Raw genomic sequence first — 20,969 nt, forward strand, 5'->3', positions numbered from 1 at the left:
GGTATCTAGACCATAAACTGAAGATTGTAACCCACTGTGCATGCATTTGTGGTTTTCTGACATGAAAATGTTCATCTAAAGTGTAGCTTTGAAATCTGTTTAAACATTGAGAACTACAATTCATATAAATGTCCAAGAGACAATACCTCACTGCACAGAACATCAAACCCCATTCAATGATTAGTGTCATCATTCAGTTCTAACACATCAAATCTTTATTTCTTTTACACCATTATAACACTCCATTGGAGGCTGTTTAAAAACAAAATGCAAACCGTCACCATTTCTTCTGAGGTACCTGGCCATCATTCCAAAATACATAGTTTAAATTTGTTATTTTTAATTTGATTTGTTAAATCGATATGAAGAATGTACAGTTGTTTCCACAGGGTAGTGATGAGTGTTGAGCACAAAATTGACTAGATCAAAAACCTCTATCTTGGCCATGTTTCATTATGGTGAGAACAAAAGCCAATTAGTTTGTAATAATGTGGTTAAATAACAAGCTGTTGTAGGGTTAAAGTTTTGCAGGATTTAATGACAGTATGCAGATATGGGGAAACATAGCACACGCAACAGTACTTGTACAGCAAATGTAAAACATTTGTTTTGTTTAATAAATAATAATCAAAAGGTGAATAAAACAGGTAAATGTGTACCTGAAATTTCCCCAGAAACCTTCATCTTAATAAATAGCTTCAGTAACTCTACATCCAGCTAATTTGCATCAAAAAGGAAATGTTAGTACCAGCAGGTGTGAAAGTGCAAGATCGGGGACGGCTCCAGTGTCACATTGTCATAATTAGGTCAGTGTGCTGACTCCAGTGCTGCAGACAAAATGCTCAAAGCATTGCAAAGAGTTCAAGATGAGTACAAGAACATAACAGACGAGAAAAGTAAAAATAAGAAAGGCGAATGCTGGAAAAAGGAATGACAAAAAGCTGGACAGGAAAGGGAGGAGGAGAAGGTCATAGCAAATTTCATTGGTTTCCTAAAGATCAGAGAAAGTAACGTAGAACAATGTTGTATAACGTTAAGGTATTTTGTGTAAAAAAAAGATACTGATATTCTTTTTTATTTAATTTAGGTTTATCTAAAACAATATAGGCTAACCTGTCCTACTGATTTATAGCAACAAACAAAAAAAACTTACAGGAGAGGATCTTACAGTATATCCTGATTAACTGCGAATAGTTTATTTACTCATTCTTAGCGCCACTGTGCTGTAAGGCAATGCCATTGTTCCATCTAGCAAAGGTTCTTTGACCAGGCAAAACACTTTGTTCCTGTCATTCTTTAAAACTTGTCATTCTTTAAAACTTGTGCAATTATTATTTATTATTGAAGAAGCTCTATTTTCAAATGCTATTGGCCCAATATCTCTTGTTGGAACAGTCCAGACAAACATGCCATAGAGTAGATAATGGCACCCTGTTTTGAAACGTGAAAGACCAGCTGAAAAAGGACCGCATCAGATTCTGGCCTTTTTGTTTGTTTATAAGAGCTTAGTCTAAACTTTGGGGCTGAATTGACACAAACTGGCATAAACCTCTCATGTAACAGCATGGTGTGGGCACAGGATTTAAATGGTCAATGATAAATGTTGTTAACAGTTGAAATGTGGATAAATATATCCTGGGATCAGTTGGGTTTGGCCCGGGTTCAGCATGGAAAAAGATGTACATGTTTTAAACTTCTCTTGAGACTCAGTCAAAGTTTCTACGAGCAATGGTCCATTCTTAACTGCTACAAGGCGCCACCAACATTGTATGTAAATCCTGAAATGCATATACAGTACACACGGAATGTACCAACTCCCATTTTATAATTCCCCCCCCCTCAGTCTCATGGTGGTTTGGTCCGGTTGTCACAGAGCAGCAGTCTTTATGTCCGCACCTGGAACTTGCCAGCCTTCGTCATGTACTTGATGCCTTTGAAAGGTTTGTACTTTTCACCGTACATGTCAAGTCGATTCACCTTTAGCCCTGCAAAATGGACACAATATCACTTATTTCTTCACATACAGTCTGATGTGCACTTTACTTGAAGAGAACAGAGACCAGAACCAAACCAGAACAATGGTGGATGTCCTGTGGCTCAGAGTAGGGATGATGAAATGATAGACTTTCCAGGGAGATTAGAAGAGGTACAACATTAGCATTAGGTTTCTACACCATCTTACTCAATGTCCACTCTCAGCCCACATGTATACTCAAGTCGCAGACACAAAGCATCTGATCTTCCCAATAAGATACTCCTGGTAAACTATTTTTCATTTCAATCGTTCAAGAGTCTTTAAATGATTTTTTAACTTTCTGGATTAAAAAATGTCTGCTCAATGCCCCATTAAAAAAATATTTATAGCTTGTTTGAAGAGTTCCCCCTTTTGCTACCAATTTAAATAAAGACGGAAGCTGAATATAACATTTGCACAACATGAACCCAATTGTTAACATTGCTGGATATAGAACGATAAAGAGTCATTGAGTTTTGTGGGAATACCTTTAGAACTCTCTGACTGTTGTCTGTGCCCATGCAGCGAACAGCAGGTTCCGTATATTCTGCTGTCTTGACCCTGAACAGAGTCCTGCATAGGGCTCCAGACACTAGGGGACTCCAGAGTTCTGCTGGGAGACTTCAACGTGCATATGGGCAGCGATGGAGACACCTTGGGAAGTGTGACGGGGAGGTACGGGCTCCTTGTTCTAAACCTGAGCAGTCTGTTTGTCATTGGACTTCTGTGCTTGTCATGGACTGTCCATAACGCAGGGCTTGGCAGTGCAACTAATTTCACGGCACCTGCGCCTACACATCCGTGGAAAGAGGCTAAATATTTTCATTGGTTGCACCAGTGTGCCTGAAATGTATCAGGTCTAAAACATGTAAACAATAAATCAACGGAGTGTGTGGACAATTGACATTGACCAACATTTAAATTAATTATTAAAGCTGATTTAGACATCGTATGGTGGGATTTTATGTTCACTCACAGACAGTGTAAAACCACCCTTAATAAGAACTTCAATCAGAAGGCTGCTAGAATAAAGAATTATCCTAGAGACATTTAAACATCTGCTAATAAATCATTCCTGATGTCATGTGAGGAGGTGTATGTATAGTATTTGGCACCATCTAGTGGCCACTGTGTCACTTTGCTCACAGAAAAGGGCAGTCAGGTGGTTATCAGCTGAGTAGGCCATCTGATGAAAGCCTCTCTTATGGGTGGGGTTTGAGGTCAAATTATTTTCAATTCAAAATATAAAGTGGAATTGATATTCATTAGTTAATGATTAAAAGACAAATCTAACTGGTAGTATTTTTTGTGAGAGATAAGCGTGTGCGTTTGTGGGCGTGCATGAGTGTGTGTGTACCTGAGATGGCCATCTGTTGGATCTTTAACTGGATGTTGATGGTGGGGTTCTCGTCAGGTTTAGAGGCCCCAGCCTGCAGACTCATGCTGCCTTTCAGACTGGGAAGCTTCTGTGGGTTGATCTTACCAACATCCCACGACAAGAGCTAGACAAAACACAAAACATCAAGATGGCATTAGCACATTACTCCCACTTGAAAAAGGTCACACCAAAGTAAATGGTTGTGTCTAAGAAGATGGATGTAAATTGAAAATGTGGAATCAGTGAATCTAAAGAATGCTTGTTGTCAAAAACGCTTTTTGTCAAAATCATTGAATATCTCACGACCAAGGGGATTAGAAAAGCAACTTCCATGTAACAAAACTGACCTAAGGCCATCATTTGTATTCAGGCACACTTCCTTTCTTCCTTCTTCTAGGTGTATAACACATTCAGAGACAATTCTAAGTACCTTTGTGACTGGGTCGAAAGTGTATGTTCCCTGGGAGGGGTTGAGGTTAGCGTTGAGGACACCGCGGGGCAGCTGGCTGGTGACTAGGACAGACTCCACAGACTTGCCCATGGTCTGTTTGGGCCCCAGGGTCAAGTCAAAACGTCCCTGGGAGCTTCCCTCTCTGAAGGTGATGTTATGCTTGACGTACACTGGGATCGCCACCAGGCTGGAGAAGAAGCAGACCAACAAACAGGAGTCAGAGTGATGTCACTGGAGTAAGATTCTGTTGTTTCCTTGCTAATATTAATACACTGCTTGAGAGAAAATTCCTCCACAAAGGACACATATGGATGATATGCTGAAGGGTGTTTTGTCTTGAAGCTATAGTGCATATCTTCTGTCGCCCCCATGGAAATTATTAGTTATTACAACAAAACTGTCATCACATCTACATGAGGTAAGCCTTCAGTGATCACGTATGGATTTTATTCAACTCATTTGGCGATGGCTTGAATGTAACCAACATTCATTCATATGAAAAAGTTACGCATTATAGCTTTAATGTGTCTTTTCCATTATGTTTCATGATTCTGAATGAAAAACCACTGACTTCTGAGAGCTGACGTGGTAGGAGAGCAACCGGAAGTTTCCATCAGGCGGGATGAAGGAGAGGATCCGCTCGGCTTCCCAGCGCTTGAACCGCACACACGGGTGGAAGCTGACATCATCCAGCAGCCGGGGATTCTGGGAGAGTGAGTAAAGTAAGTCAAATAAAATGTTAAAACATATACTGTAAAGATCATTCCATTGCTCTTGCTGGTGGCTTTTATATTTCCATCGGTTTAAACAATTGACGTTTCTTGAAGTCATTTGGATTAGGACAACATGTCTTTGAAAACATACAGACATTATCCATTCACTTCTTTGCAAGACTGACAGTGTAAATTCACTTAAGTGGAGTACATAAATAGGGACTATACTAAAAGAAAACAAGCTAGCTCATTTGGCCGAACACAAGAGGCTTAAAAAACTCTTAGAAAGAAGGAACTCACCATAAATGATAGAGTGAGGTCGGGCATTCCTGTCAGTTTAACACAGGCATCAATAACTCCTTGAATTTCTGCTGTAATAGTGGAGCCTGCGGAGGAGGGTTGGGGGATGATGTGAATAAAAAAAATCAAATAACAACTAAATAGATTTTGAAGGAAGAAACTAAAATTATGTAGTGAAGCTTTAATATTCTTATCTGACTATTCTATTGACAACACAGTAATCCAAATAAAGTGCTTCTTCCAAACAGAAATAGTGCAACATGCAAAATGATCTAAAATAATAGAATCAAATTACATCAATGTGATATTAATTCTTATATTAAACAATAATGCTAAGCTATCTTTGTCAGGAGTTTTTTTTGTTTTGTTTTTGGAAAGAAACACGTCATGTAATCTACTGAGCTGAAAGAGAAATGTAGTCACAGCTGACCAGAGTGACTAAATAATGGCGCAATAGAACTGTCAGGGCTGTTCAGCAATACCTGATTTATCGATGATAGCATCAATCTCTTCCACCACATCAAAATAGGCTTCATTGTTGGTGTATTTGACTCCGGTGCGTCGCCATGGCACCACTGAAAGCTGGCCTGTAGGAAGCTGTTCACCAACATTGGTGCTGCCTGGAATACAGACATGAACCAGATATTAATGCCAAGCACATTTACAGTGAACACAGAAATCTGTTGATGATGTCATTCACACCGATACTGAATCTGACAGTGTTATTCAACACATTTGTGAATTAGACCTTACACTATTATAGAATCTTAATGTGATCTCGGCTCTTTATCTATGAATAAAACATGAATGTTTAACTACTTGCTTTAGATAGAAGTGTTGTCTTGTGAATATAAAGTTACCTCTAAACTATATACTGTACATAGCACATTACATTAACAGCAGTCCTCCCTTTCCCCTCCAAATGATAACATGAACTCATTTGCATAAAAACGACTAAAGTGTTAGATTAGAAAGCTTAGTTTTTTAACACTAAAACAGCAGACTGTGCCATAATAGAAATACCCGAACAATAGGATATAAAGGTGGAATAAGCGATTCTGGAGAATGCTTGTTGTCTGAATCACTTTGTCAAAATCAATGAATATCAACCCCACGATATGTAACCTTTTTCGTAGTGTGCGTGTGTCCTGTTAATACACAGCCCAGGCTCTGTAAATAGGCCTGTTGCTAGCAACATGGGCCTGTTTGTTTACAGGCTGTCTATAAACACTGGATTCTTCATCAGCGTTCTCCAGAAGCGGTGACTCCACCTTTAATAACGGTTTAACCTATAGTGACTGACCACTTACCAGGACTAAAGGCATTGGCACACATTATATCTTACAACACTATCATGATTTGACAAAATATTTCAATATAATATTCAGTTGTATTCTAAATTATGAAAGTGTCCAATACTGCTTGAATCTTACAGGGACTGTGGCCTGAGGGTTAGCATGTAAACGGTTGTACCTGTGATGGTGTTGACCATTGTGCGGAGGATGGTGGGAGGCTTAATCAGCTCTTTGAGGATGTTGGACTCAGTGGCCAGCGGGAAGCCGTTGTCCAGCATCTCCTCCAGTAGTTCATAGACAACCACCACATTGTCCTTAATAGCAGCCTCTGTGCACACTCCAAAATAGTCCTGAGAAAACAAAGAACATGGGTATTTAGAGTCAGACGTAGATTTGTTTAATTCAACTCAAAGTGGACTGAAAATCGCTAGAGATGTATAACCTGGAATGTGTCGACGACTCTGTGCAGAAACTCGATGACGAACAGCGGGGGCACTTCACTCTGAATGACTGCCACAAAGTAGATCCGGTGCCTGAGCACGCTGATCAGGTAGTGGTGCGGCGTAGGGATCACCGGCGGGACGTTCTCTGGCTCAGTGGCGCGCTCCTGTGCCTCAAAGAAGTAGTCGCACACGGAGCGGCTCACCACGCTTTTCCAGTGCTTCTCCAGGAAAATGTCTCCCGAGGAGTTGATGAGGAACAGGCTGTGGATCATGGTGGCTGGAGGCTGAAGATGAGAAAGAGACAACCAAAACATTTCACATGAGAAAAAAAGGCAGAGTCTGTATTTTACACAATATGATGCAAGGGTTACAGTACTATAGTAATTCCATTGTCCTTCTTTCTCTCACATGACCATTTCTTGCTGGATAAAAGGATGTTTTTTCTCTCTCTCACACACACACACACACACACACACACACACACACACACACACACACACACACACACACACACACACACACACACACACACACACACACACACACACACACACACACACACACACACACACACACACACACACACACACACACACACACACACAGTGTGCTTCCTTCAGTAGCAGATAATGGGTCTGTGTGCTCAATACGTGTAGGTTTATCATATTTATACTATGTAACTACACATGTTTCTAATGTTGGCGAGTTTTATTTGTTTTGTTATTCCAATCCATGAAGTTTACTAACATAATATCATATCCGTTTAATGCTCTGATGTTAAAATAGCAATACATATCTATCTATCTATCTATCTATCTATCTATCTATCTATCTATCTATCTATCTATCTATCTATCTATCTATCTATCTCATGTCTGTAATCTTTTAATGTCATTTGTGCTGCTTTTTAACTTTTATGTCGTCAAATAATCATTTGAATAAAACTCAGGGTGTACAAACTTTCACGTCAACTCGTTTAATGAATGGGATATGTACCATATATGTCCATGATATGTACGGGTAATTTTGCTAAGGCGATACAAAATTAATTCCAATTGTTTTAAAATGAGTTTGATACGTCGCTCTCTTCATATCACATACGGTGGCCAGCGCGTATTCATTTTTAACAGTATCATTCAATTAAGTCTTGTCCAGCCCGAATGTGACACCGGAACATTAATTAAATATGCGACACGGATATCGAGTTCAGACCTGGTACAACTCAGCGCTACACGAACCTGAATGAACTGCAACTACGCGTACTTATTACAATGTCATACATTTAAACGTCTAACTAAATGAACTATCTCTGAATTGCACAGCAGTTGAAGGCCTACGTCTCCACACAAGATGCTACACCAGTCCCTCCTCTCAGTCTCATGACAGACGAAAAGCCCCGTCACCCGGTTCACGGTAGAAAAGAAAAACACTGAGTGAATGATGCCTTCCTGACAAAAAAAATGACAATTCGCCACGCGAGTAGCTAATGAAAGAGTAAGTGACCTACCGAAGACAAATGTGTACGTTTTCGTCTCGCCTTTTGCCTTTTTTCCCAATGAAAGATTAAGCAGCCGTCGTTGCTTCCCGTTAGGTGGAGCAGATCCTGATGTGAAAAGGGATTGAAGAGTGTAGTGAACCAATCAGAATCCGAAGAGACTATAAAATTCCGCCCACTCTGTCGATTCATTGGTCAAAAATACGGAAGCTGTTGGCTCGTGACTTGTCTGTGATTGGACCATGGAGGGAAGGCTACAGTAAACACCAGTATGACTACCCGCTGATTGGCCGTAAAATGCAGCCTGTCTGACATTTTGTTTCCAGTATCAGATTTCATCTTGTGGAGTCCAGTCCCTCTCCATTCAAACATACAGGCAATAATACTATCCCAATACATCCAAATAGTTTGTTTGATACGCCATTAAACATGATACTGCAATGTTTAGAGTCAGTGCATTCCCAGCATGCATTGGGCTGCTTATTTTATGTAGCCTAAATAGGAAATATTTTTGTTATATTTATTTCCCCCAGACAAGATTATATGAATACCAAAAGCAAATAGGTAGGCCTAGATGGCACAGGATACCATGGGATGCTGATACAGGAGTCATTCCTAAATGCACAATAGATGCCTTTTTATTGCTAAACCCCTGTTATAACTGGTGTGTAGGCTTAAGCTGACAGCAAGTTAATTGGAAAGCAAGTAAAGACATTACCTAGGTCTTATGGGGCATATAGGGATTATGTTTTGTTAAATGTGTCAAACTTTTCCCTGCTAAAATAGTAGGCCTTTTATAGTAGCCTATGTTAAATATACACTACTGTTAAGTTTTTTTTAAATTGCAAATATTGTCCTCAGTCTGCAGCTCCACCTTCTATTCATGTGCTACTCACGCCTTTAGTGTCAACACCACACTTGCAAACAACGAGGTCATTAAAATCACGCCCCCAGTGTCAATCAGTTTAATTTTAACAGTAAATCATCAGAACACTTGACGTAGTGGTTTATTTAGGAGGCGAGGCATTCAACAACTGTTCTGTCATGACCTGACCACCTGACCAGACAATACACTCTTACATTATGTGGATTATTTAAGTTAGTCTCTAGGCTACTACATACATCTGACAAAGGTAACTCCAGTGTGATCAGTGATATTGAAGCATTGAAACTCAGACTAATTGATTCACAGCCCGTCAAAATACAAGGAGGCAAAGTCTGTAGCTATTTGGATTTAATTGATGTAGATGAAAATCAATGATTTTTGATACAGTAGTTTGTTCAGGTTCCACATGGACATCTAGTGGCCACAAAGGGTCAAGGCAACTCCACCAGTGACAGAACTACATGTAGCCACAGTATGCAAGTCCATAATCAATTTCCGCTAACTATGGGGTCAAATTGATCAATTGATGGATTTATTTATGAGGTCTTTGTGGTCACTGATCTATTTGCTAATTAACAGAATCAATTACACACTTTCTAAGCATAGCTGCAGGTAGAAGATAGGCCTATATCCTAATCCCCCATGGGCGTGGGTGATCCTAAAGAAGTTGTGCAGATGAATGATTCTAAACATGATTTAACAACATTCGTCATATGATTTTTGGTGATCAACTTAAATTTCAACACGGGGCAAGAATGTAGGAAACCTTCTTCATCACTTTGAGAAATGAGGTCCTACATGGAAACACTATTTCATGCCAGAGTTTAAACATGGGCAGGTCTCAGTAGGCGAATCATGACGTTGCTTACATGTGATGGCAGTTGACAGTTGTGGCACTGTCAAACCACACCCACAAAATGAAGATGAAACACATTAGCCACTAATTAATAACTAATTTCTTCAAATTTTTACGAGTGTTACATTTATGAAGGATATATTCAACAAGTTAGCAAAGCCATTTTAATACAAATGTCCACAATTTGGAACAACGTCCTTGTCACTGTTAGGCAGTATTAATGCCTGACACCGCTAACTTGTCCTAACCAAATGTGCTACACTCCTAACTTAATCTTAACAAATAAATAACAATGCCAAATACAAAAATATTAAATGATATAATAATGTGAAGTATTTAGAAAAATATGCATGTTATTGAGAATGATTAAAGCATCTTGTTTTGCATCAACTTTTACTGTAGAACTAGAACTCGGAAATCATTTTAAAAAGCTCAAGGAGAACATGAATGGCTCAACATAATTTATTTTCATTTTATGTTAAAATGTACAGAGTTCTTTTAAAGTACTTGCTAAGAAAGAAAGAAAAAAAACAGAATAAATGGAAATACATACAGGGACAGAGTAGAGAGTTGAGGCCGCTGAGTGCAAATCAACCTTCACTGTGTGCCCAGCTGTCACTCCTCTCTTTATTTTGCGCTCTCTCTTAGCATACAACGCAACATGTACAATTACAAAGGATACAAAAAGGGAAGCGATATAAACAGACAGAAATATACTGAGCTCCTTTTTACATGCCTCTTAAATGTAAGGAAGTCATCCTATACACACACAAGTAAAAAAAAAGAAAAGAAAAAGAAGAATGCCAAGTGACCTTTAGATATTTGTAGTCCTTTTGTTTAAAATAGCTTTAATATACTACACAAAGATAGAAAAACTCTAGAGATGAGATGGAATGGAAAGGTTAAAGGCATCTTAAAGTCACTAAAAGTGAGTGGTAATTTTTGTAAATTTTGAATTTCATAGTAATTATTACCCAAGAGGCGAGCTAAAAAATATGTAGTTTTTTTTTCCTGAAACAGAAGTGAAAAAAATGACAGTACCAATATCAATGTCAGAGTTTCCTTTTATATTATAGAAAAAACATTTTCTCTACAATAGGTTTTCTAAAGTCAAAAAGAGTCAGCTTGTGTCATAAAAGAAAGCTGCCCAGTCTGATAAAATTCAGAAAGAAACACAACAAAAAATAAGTACAGAACGGAATACACACAAATAAGGTATGCAATGTCAGGTCTGTAAGGTAATGAACTCCTCTTTTGACTTTGAATACTGGTACATGGAGCAACAAGGTCAACCGTTTGCCCCCCCTGCCAGCTGTACGTCATAACCAACAGGACCTCCAACACTTACTCACCTCTGACCCTGCTTTCATATGAGTGTGTCTCTATGTGAGCGCCAAACCATGCACTAGATCAGGCATTCAGGCAAACCTTTTATAAAGGCTGACTGTCTACTGCCATATGTCTAGCCAATGGGAGTGCAGAATTTTGCAGAAAAGAAAAAAATACAATACAAAAAATAAATTTTTAACATAATACATCATTCAAAAGCAGACTCCTTGACCTCTTTGGGTCACTAACACTTACAGAGCGGAGGTCAGCTTAAGTTAACTGACTTTCCTTAAAGCAGTTGTATGGAAATCCCACCCTTTGATTTGCATTCCCTGAACTGCTAAAAAAAAAAAAAAAAGAAAAGAAAAAAAAGAAAGGAAGGCTGACATAATACACTGTCTGTCAGTGGAGTGTGGACAAGAACAGCTGAATGTTGTACTTTCCTGAGCTAGCCACCAATTGGTGAAGCTAGCCAGTTTGTGTTTGTGTGTATGTGTGCTGGATATTGGGAAGTACCAGAATATTTACATCTAAACGATTCAGAGTGGTGGCAAACTGGAAAATAATGCTACTCGTTTCATTGATGGACATTGAATAAGACAGTAATGCGCTCGTCTCTTGTGTCCTTGCTGTTTTTTGGTACAACACTGTCCATCCGGGAAGACAGACACTCTGGAGAACAGCTCAACACCTCAAACATCGGAGGCCACGCTCCTCTGCTTTTCTGGAACCGGGTGAGAAGCCGTCTGGCCACAGAGATGTTTGGGTTATTTCTGAATGAGCGAGACGGTGGATCACCATTTCAGTATGCCACACGTATAAAGACCAAAGCATATAAGAGGTCGGACTGCACACGAGTATTTCAAAAAACAGTCAACAGAAACAACAACAACAAAAATAAGATACATTATGTTTAACAAAACAAAAACAAGAGTCCGCCTACAATGTTTCATTGTCTCTTTTTTCAAGGTAAGGCTTCCTATATCAATTAAAAGATTGTGTGCATGGTTGAATATATTCAGTTAACCACTGTTTTTCCATTCGCAGTCTGACAAAGCAAGGTATTCCCGTATTGTCTTCCTTGTCCTCCCCTACTCTCCCCCTGCGCATCACGGGGAGGAGGAGACTCCCGGGCCTGTGTGAAACCACATTTCAGAGGACTGTGAAGGCCTTGTGTGGAAGCAGCATGGCACATCCTAGGTCCATGTACACACCCCTAACCCGGGATCCTACTGACTGGCTCCCATACAGAGCCAGCAGGGAGGGGAGGGGGAAACTCGCCCAAATGAAAAGGGACAAAATGACAACATAGAAAAACAGGAAACCCCAAAGATCCTCTCTGTCTCCAGTCACCTCCACTCACTGGCGCTGTGCCGCGGCACTGGAGAGGGTGAACAGGAGTTATGGACATTTAGAGAACAGCGAGTGTCAGCTCTGGCCCCATGTCTCCCCTTTCTGAGTTCTTAGCTGCTCATCTGCTCATGTACGGTGACTGTTTTGGGACGGGGGCGTAGCTGTGGTGGGAGGGGCCCGTGTACATCATGTTGCTGTGGTGATTGGGCTGCATAGGCTGCTGGGGGTAACCCTGCCCTCCCATCATGCCCATCTGCATCTGCATGGGGTACTGAGCTGGCTGATTCATGTATGGGGGGTTGCCGTGGTAACCGCTGTTCATCATGGGTTGGGGCATTCGGTATCCGGCCGACATGGCGTTGAGGGGCATGTTCATGGAGTTGTACTGCGCCGGCGTGGGCATGAGGTTTGGCATCATGCCGCGCTGCACGGCCAGAGTGCGTGGCGTGCCCTGCATGCTCACAGCCCCAGAGCTGCGGCCGTAGAGCTGCTGCTGGTGCGGGGCCGGGGCCAGCTGCTGGGTGGCTTTGGAGCGGATGGAGATATGTCCTTTGACCGTAGCCATCTGGCCTTGTAGCCGTTGTGTGTGTGGTGGGGGGCCCAGGCCGATGTTGGTGCCAGGCATGTTGCATTGCAGCTGCAGGGAACCCAGGTTCATAGATCCGGAGCCGAGGTTAGGAGGCGGGGTCATGGTGGGCTGGCCCTGACCGTGGGGTGAAGGGGCCAGCCCGGGGTTGGACAGAGAAACGCTGGTGGCGTAGGAGGTGACGGAGGCTGCATGAGAGTAAGGCATGGAGTGGGGGTCCATGATGGTGTTGGTGAGCTGCTGGAGTTTGGCTAGGCTAAAGGTGGCAGAGGGCTGAGGGTAACCCCCTGTGCCAAAGTCCTGACCCATGCGCTCGTACAGGGTGCGGCCCCCTCCTCCGCCTCCACTCTCGGGGATCTCCATGATCATGGGCGTGGAGGAGAAGCCGTTGCCCATGCTACACTGGGACAGGGCCTGTTGTTGTTGTTGTTGTTGCTGCTGCTGCTGCTGCTGTTGTTGCTGCTGCTGCTGCTGCTGTTGTTGTTGTTGTTGTTGTTGTTGCGGTGATGGGCCTGAAGGTTGAGGCTGAGGGGCTTGTTGTTGATGCTGCTGCTGAGAAACCTTTTTTTGAGACTGCTGCTGGTTGGTGCTGGGCGGCCTCTCAATCACACCACAACTCTGAGGAGACTTAATGCCACAGCCGGGGGTGTTGGAGGGCGGCGGGGGTGGTGGGGGCTGGGGAACAGCACTGCCTACGTTACCGGCGCCTGGTCCGCTGTTAGGCCCTGGTCCTGTTTGCTGGATGAGGCTACAGCCGCCCATGGCTAGCTGGGATCCTCCAGTTCCCGTGGAAGAGATGTGACTGGGCGTTGGCCCATAGGAACAGGTGTTAGACTGGGAGGAGGAGGATGGAGTGGCTGAGCTTGAAGAAGAGGCTGATGACGAGGAGGCAGAGGAAGATCCTGCCGCTACAGTAACTGACATTCCACCTCCGTTCCCCGTCCCGTTGCCTCCTCCTCCGCCCATGGTGGAGTCGTAGCTGCTGGGGTTGTCGTAGTTCTCCGTGGTGCTCTCTATGCTGCCCAGGTCACTGAAGCCACTGTCCACCACCTGCTGCGAGTGGTCCGGCACGGAGGGGACGTCCATCATGGGTGACGTCTCAATGTTCTGCTGGGAGGGGGCTGACAGAGAGCTGGGGTGCTCTGGAGTAATCTGGGTGTACCCTCCCCCTCCAGCACTTCCACCATTGCCGGCTCCTCCGGTGGGTCCGGGCGTCCCTCCTCTCTGGCTTGCCGGCGTCGTGTCCATGATGGGGAGCCCTGGACTATTAACCGAGCGCACAGATTGACTTGGCAGGGGCTGCACAGGGGGATTGGGGAGCGGGCTGCTGTGTTGGGAGGCCCCGCACTCCTCCACTAAGGCCAGCGCTGCCGCCTCCTCTTCAGTCTCCCCTGTGTGGCTGTAGCTCTGTAGCGTCCGGCAGGCGGCTAGCGTCTCCTCACAGTCCTGGTAGGCCCCGTGGTGCGGCGGTGGCTGGGGCTCCGTCTCTTCGTCCTGGGCCTCCCCTTGAGTCAGGGACTGGACGGCCTGCATGGTCTCCAGGTCCAGCTCGTTGGAGTGGTGGTGTGGTTGGTGATGGTGGTGCGGTTGATGGTGGTGGCCCAGCTCCTCTTTAAAGTCCTGGGAGTGTGTGTGGGAGGTGGAGTGCGGATGGGAGTGCTGGGGTTCCATCAACAGCGTGACGTCCTTGTCGTCCGTGTCGTGCAGTGGCTGGAGCTCCATGGGCTCAGAGGGAACAGACATGGCGGTGACTGTCTCGACGGCGGCGGCTGCAGCGGCGGACTCTTCTTGCTCTCTGCGTCGCCTCTCTTCCTGCTGGGGGTCAGGGGCAGAGGAGGAGGGAGTGGGCCGACACTTGGCCTCCTCCTCTTCCTCCTCAGCCTCCTCCTCCTCCTCTTCCTCCTCCACCTCCTCTTCCTGCTTGCTGACGTAGTCCCGCGCCACGCTGTTCTCCATGTCTAAAAAAGCCTCTGCGCCTTGGGGTTCTTCTTTGACCGGAGGGGAGCTGGCGTGAGATGCAGGCTCCTCCTCCTCATCTTCCTCATCCTCATCTTCCTCTTCAGACTCCTGACCTTTTCTCTTCTTGCTGCCATTGTTGTTGTTGCTTTTGTCCTCCAGGTGTCCATCTCCTTCGTCGTCTGCGTCGTGGTCCTCACTGCGTCGGCTCCCTGAACCCTGAGTGACGGATGCCCGTCTGTTGACAGTCCCACCGCCGCTGCCTGTGCTGCCACACTCCTCTTCCTCCCTCTCCTCTTCATCCTCGTCCTCTTCCCTGTCGGCCATGTCTGTGTCCTGAGGCCGGGGCTGTGGTGCCCGGGGGCCCGAGGTGGAAGAAGGGGACAGGAGGGGACGGGACGGGGGACGGCTTGGTTTGTCTTCCTCCCAGGTTCTTTCCGTCTCCTCCTCTTCCTCCTCCTCTGGCTCAGAGGTGGGCGGTGGTTTGGGGACGGGCTGCTGTGGCGGTGGCAGGCGGTTCTTGGGCGGTCTCCCTCGCCTCTTGGGCACCTTCTGCTCCACAGGCTTAGGGAGATAGTCGTCTTCTTCGTCAGAGTCTTTCGGTTTGGTGTCAGCGCTGGTTCTGCACACTCGCTTGCTGTTGTGGTCTTCCATCTTAAGCAGATGTGGGTCTTTGTCTTTGCCCAGTTGCTGTTCCGACAGCCTCTGTTGTTCCTTCTCTTGCCTCTCGGCCTCCTCCTGGGCGCGCTGCAGGTACCAGCTCCGAGGCTTGCGGCCTGGCTTCATCTTGATTTTGGGAGGTGGAGGGACCCCGCCTTGGGCCTGGCCGTCTGCAGGTGGTTGTCCAGGTTCCCGTTGCTTCCAGTGCAGTGGTTTGCGACTCTTTCCCTTGGGCCAGCCTTTCTTCTTCTTAACTGGGACATCGGGGTTAGTTGTTAGGGTCTCTGATGGCATTGTGGGCAGAGCAGCCACAGGCTTCAGCACAGGCGTTAAATCTGAGAAGGAGGAAAGAAGATGAGCTAGCGTTAGACAAAGCTGCACACGCTAGGGTTGGAAGGTATTACAATTTTGATACCTGTCCCACCTTGATACGCTTAAAGTACTTTAGGCTGCATTCTTATTTTTAAGATGATATACACAATGAAGAAGCAGTTGTTATTTTGGGGGGACCAACTTATGTTGGCCATATTTTCTTTCCAATGATCCCTTCTGAGAAGAGGCTGTCAAGTGACCTGTGAGTATAAGTGCCTTTAAATAGCTTTGTCCTTTTTTGATTATTGGTTATTTATTTGACAAATTATTTGTAGGAGTTCTGTCATCAATTTTATAGAATCTTCAAACTGATTTTTTCATGACGGTAATAAAAGGAATACTTTTCTTATTTTTTAAAACCCGGGGATATGGTAGTACCTGCCTACCCTGCCACATGTACACGTTTAAATTCAAACCAATTAAAACTGAATCCTGCTAAGTATGTCACCAAAACCCTGCTCTCACCGTCTTCCTCTGAGTCTGTGAGGTTGGAGTGTCGTCCCCTCTTGGGTGCTGGGTCAGACAGCCTGAGGGCAGAGCGGGCCGGGCCGTAGCGGTGCAGTGGGTGGTGTCCCAGGGGCGTCTCCTCCACCAGCCGCGGCATAGGCCTCTCCGAGTCAGAGTCCACAAAGGGCTCGTCCAGCACCTCTGTGGTCTCAGAGATGGTCTCCGTCACCACGCTGCTGTGAGGGTGGCTGCGCTGGCGAAAACGACGCTTCCTCAGTGGCTTCTGGGTGCAAACAGGATGAGGAATTAGGTGTGCCTTTTGAAACGTTGCCTAAAATGACAGACTTAAAAAGGTCCCCGACTGACTGAGACCAAGATAATTAGCTTCGATCTCATGACATGGACATATATCCAGCTCAAATAAAATGTAATGCTTATTTATTTAGATCGTTTAAGCGCCACGACATGTTGTCAGAAGGACAACAAAGTAATGTTAAAGATGGAGGCAGCAATTCCGGAGAAAATATGTTGTCAAAATACATTTTTGTCAAAATCAGGTAAATGTCGAAAAAACAAAAACTGTTTTAATACACAGCCTAGGCTCTGTTAACAGGCATGTTGCTAACCACGATGGGTCCCTTTGTTTAAACAACACTAGGTTCTTTTTCTGCGCTCACACAGTACGTACAGGTAGTGTATCGTAAGGAGATATTCACTTATTTTGACAAAAAGTGATTTTGACAACAAGCATTCTCCAGAATATCTGACTCCAAGTATTAATCAGTTAATAATTTAAACCTAATTTCCGTATCAGTAAATCTGAACACTGTTAGTTTCCTACCTTGCATTTGAGCCCCATTGCAGGCTTAGTGAGGATGGGTGGGGAACATGCCCTCCTCTCATCATCATCATCATCATCTTCATCATCATCATCCTCCTCCTCCTCCTCCTCGTCACTGCTCTCACTGAAGCAGCTCTTCCTGATAGGTGGAGAGTCATTCAACCTGGAGACCATAGGGAGCTGTGGCAGCCCCTCTCCAGGCCCGTCTGTCAGTCTGGGCTTAGGGCCCCTCTTTTTCCTGGGGGGCCGGCCTCTCCGTGTCGGGGTTATGGAAGGGTGCCTGGCCATGTCCAATGAGTGAAAGGCTGTGGACTCTGCTTGTCTGTCCAGGGAGAAAAAGGAGGGGGGGCTGCTGGCAGAGCTTGTGGGTTTTCCTCCTTCTGTCCTCTCCTCCTCTTCATCATCATCTTCGTCCTCCACTGGGCGGACTTTGGGGGGCCGTCCCACCCGATTGCCCTCTTTCACTTTGCCCCAGGGCCAGTTTTTGGGCGGGCGCCCCCGTGGTCTGCGCTCTCCATTGGCTGGAGGAGGGGGTCGTGGTGGATCAGGGACAGGGGGAGGACACCGGACGGGAGTGGAAGTTGGAGAGCTTTGGCTGATGGGAAACCCCACGAAGCACTTTCTTTCCTCTTCTTCAGCCTCCTCTTCTTCATCCTCCTCCTCCTCCTTCTTTTTCTCTTGGCGCATGCGCCAGGACATGGGCGGGACTTTGTGACTTGGTTTGATCTATATAAAAATAAAGTAAATACGCCATGAATATTTAGGCCAACATTATATTCAGCAACTTTGAGATCAATTGATTATCTTAATGTTGAGCAAAATACTAATTCAATGTATTTACCTCTTTGTGATTGTCTTCCTCTACTTCTTCATCCTCCTCGTCATCATCCTCATCTCCAGAGACCACAGTGTTGGTTACAACGACAGGAGTCCAGCGGAGACTATCTGGGTCCACCTCCAGCTGCCGTGGCCGAGCATTGAGACGAGACATGTGGTTCACCACCAGCTTCTCCCTTCGCACCAGGACCAGCCTGACAAATCCCAAGCAAAAACAAACAATAAAATGTCTACTCTGAATGCATGTTTAAGTGTGGAGAAAATAGATGAATATTGCTTTGTACAATCATATGTGTACGTGTCTATTCACCAGCCGATCGATGGGCACCAAGAGGCTTGTTTTGCCTTGATCGATGCTCGGACGGACAACGCAGCTTTCTACATGATATAAACACTATATGTAGTGAGTAGGGCTGTCACTTTTTATTCGAAATTTGAATATTTGTTCGAAGGTGGGTTGAAAAGTTCATATTTGAACGTTCATTTCCCATTCGATATGTGTGCTGCTGTCTCACAAGCATATCAGACCAGTCAAAGTAGTTTCCCTTGTGATCCAGCAGAGGGCGCTTTCTAATTTTAAGCTTTTAACTATCAGTTTAAACCATTGTATGCTTACCCTCTTGCCCTATCATTGATTACCAAAAAATAGAAGCGGTAGCGTGGGGAAGTATTTTGTTTTGGGAAAATGAAGTTTTGGGAACTTAATTTTTGGAAATAGTGACAGCCCTCGTAGTGTGCACTATTAAATTACTGCTAATGCAAACTAAACATTGCCTACAGCTGCACCTTCACATTAAAAGCAGTAACTGGTTAACACACAGTAGGCCTGAAATGAGCAGTGGAGCACTACTCCAAAAACGTTTGTAACAACCAGTTACATTTTTTTGTACAAATTTAGTACCATTAGTAAATGTGTTTTGTTATATGTTTGAAAGTTTGGTTTTCCAAATAAAATAAATAATGTTTGGTGTATGCTGTAAATAAAAGTTCTAAACGGGAAAAAATAAATAATAAATTTGACGGGTTAATTGGGATCGGCCAAGAACTTTGCAATCCCCAAAAACAGGTCCAGCTCACTGATAATTGTTGTTTACATCATAATGTAAATTGTAACACTGCAATCAGGAGGAGCTTCCAATTATGTGGAACAGTATAAACGACGGGGGTGCGCCCATGACCCATTTACCGCGGCACTAAATAATTGAAGTTGCGTTTGGTGCATTCCGTAGTGTATGCGTGTCGGACCTGTCTGCTCGCTGCTCCAGCATGGTGAGGCTGTGTAGAGTGGTGGTGATGTCTTGCGGGCAGATCCCCGTCAGTTTGCTGAGTTGCCGTATAGTGATCTGTCTGTCGCGGACCTCATGGAGACACTCCAGCACCACACTGCGCCAGTACGCCATGTAGGACAGCCGGCCCAGGTCTGACAGAGGCTTCTCTGGAGATCCTGGCTGGCCCTCGCGCTTGGACAATAAGTAGCCTGAAGGGAGGGAGAGAATAAACCAAGGACACAGACACCATGAGCCACTGAAGATGTACTCTGCAGTAGTTGTTCTATTCTGGAATGTGTTCATTTAGTCTATTTATGCTAGACACTGCAGGCGCATATCGTGTATAAACGGCCAGTATCTCAATATTAGAAGTTGGGTTCAGACCATTTAAATCAAATCAAAATCAAATCAAATGTAAATCAACTTAACTTTCCATAATCATTCTTAGCACTATTCTGAAGGTTATAACAGAAGTATCTGTTCATGTGTTGTTAACTGTCTGATTTAATCATCCATTTGATTCTTAAAAACACTCCAAACATTTATTATTTATAAAGTGGAAAAAGGCTGTATGCAAAATCTGTTCCGTAAATACTTTGGACTGTAACATGTTGAAAAAATTAAATAAAAGATTTGAACTCTTTATCCAACATCTGGATGTTTAGTTTTTCAAAATGCTTGCGTGAGATAGATATTGCAAAATTTGCATTAGTATTCCAACATCTCTGAAAAAAATTGTGATACAGAAAAATCTTTATTGTAATGTAAGTAATCACCTGGAAAAGTTTCATGGTCATATCTATAAGTAACATTGTTTACCCTATTCACTTCTCGCCTTAAAGAAATAGATTCAACAGATAGATTTTCCGGGTATTGTTGTTGTTGTGTGTGAGTGTGTTATGTCTGAGGTTGGAGCCCTTACTGAAGTCGATGAGAAAGCGCCCGTAGCCCTGGCGCTGGTACTGTGGAAGAATCATGATGCATGACACGTTGTATTTCTGTTGACAGTGCTTTTCCTGGAGAAGAGAGAAAAAAAAAGACACAGACACATTCCGCCATTAGAAAACAAATCACAGACGCTACATCCACAAAGCGGGCCCTTGTGGATGTACAGCAGGGTGTGTTGATGGCGCAGCGTTTGCCTCACTAACTGCTGTGTTTTGGCAGCGAGGTGGCATGTTTAATGGGAGCACCTGCGACTGCTAAATCCACAGAGGGGCAAACAGAGCTCACAGCGTCGTAGTGTTTATCTGGGACAACATGAGCATTTATAGGTTTGCAGGAATACACGAGCGTGGGCTGATGCCAGTTCATTTCATTTGAAAATATTTTTCTCTCTATTTTGGTTCATGTAGTTGTTTTTAAATATGTTTGTGCAGTGTGATTACAATCTAAAATGGGTTAGTATTGCATGAAGATAAAGGAGGCGTGGTGGTAATATAAAGTTTCCACTGAATGTGACTTCACTGATGAGAGGCTGTGTGCGAGA

At 44.1% G+C, this 20,969-nt stretch overlaps 2 protein-coding genes across 3 annotated transcripts in view; both read right to left on the reverse strand.

Annotated features, from left to right (window-relative positions):
- Nucleotides 1-261: 261 nt before the first annotated feature.
- Nucleotides 262-8,180, reverse strand: ap3m2 (adaptor related protein complex 3 subunit mu 2). The gene is made up of 9 exons (XM_080048937.1): nt 8,102-8,180; nt 6,594-6,878; nt 6,330-6,501; nt 5,339-5,476; nt 4,857-4,942; nt 4,415-4,548; nt 3,823-4,030; nt 3,372-3,516; nt 262-1,985 (listed from the first exon to the last, which is right to left on the reverse strand). Exons 2-9 carry the CDS (start codon nt 6,864-6,866, stop codon nt 1,885-1,887), a joined length of 1,257 nt encoding a protein of 418 aa, XP_079905063.1. The 5' UTR covers nt 6,867-6,878; nt 8,102-8,180; the 3' UTR covers nt 262-1,884.
- Nucleotides 8,181-10,877: 2,697 nt separating this feature from the next.
- Nucleotides 10,878-20,969, reverse strand: part of kat6a (K(lysine) acetyltransferase 6A) — a 39,845-nt gene continuing 29,753 nt past the window's right edge. Inside the window, exons 12-17 of one of the 2 annotated variants that reach the window (XM_080047897.1) lie at nt 20,403-20,496; nt 19,458-19,689; nt 18,217-18,406; nt 17,376-18,101; nt 16,553-16,814; nt 10,878-16,050 (exon numbers count right to left, since the gene is read on the reverse strand). In XM_080047897.1, the coding sequence (XP_079904023.1) occupies nt 12,632-16,050; nt 16,553-16,814; nt 17,376-18,101; nt 18,217-18,406; nt 19,458-19,689; nt 20,403-20,496 (4,923 nt within the window). In that variant the 3' untranslated portion in view covers nt 10,878-12,631. Of the gene's footprint in view, nt 16,051-16,552; nt 16,818-17,375; nt 18,102-18,216; nt 18,407-19,457; nt 19,690-20,402; nt 20,497-20,969 lie in introns of both variants that reach the window. The other variant, XM_080047896.1, reaches the window with a different exon arrangement.

This window comes from Ammodytes marinus (assembly GCF_949987685.1).
Source record: "Ammodytes marinus genome assembly, chromosome: 2".
Lineage (NCBI taxonomy): Eukaryota > Metazoa > Chordata > Actinopteri > Uranoscopiformes > Ammodytidae > Ammodytes > Ammodytes marinus.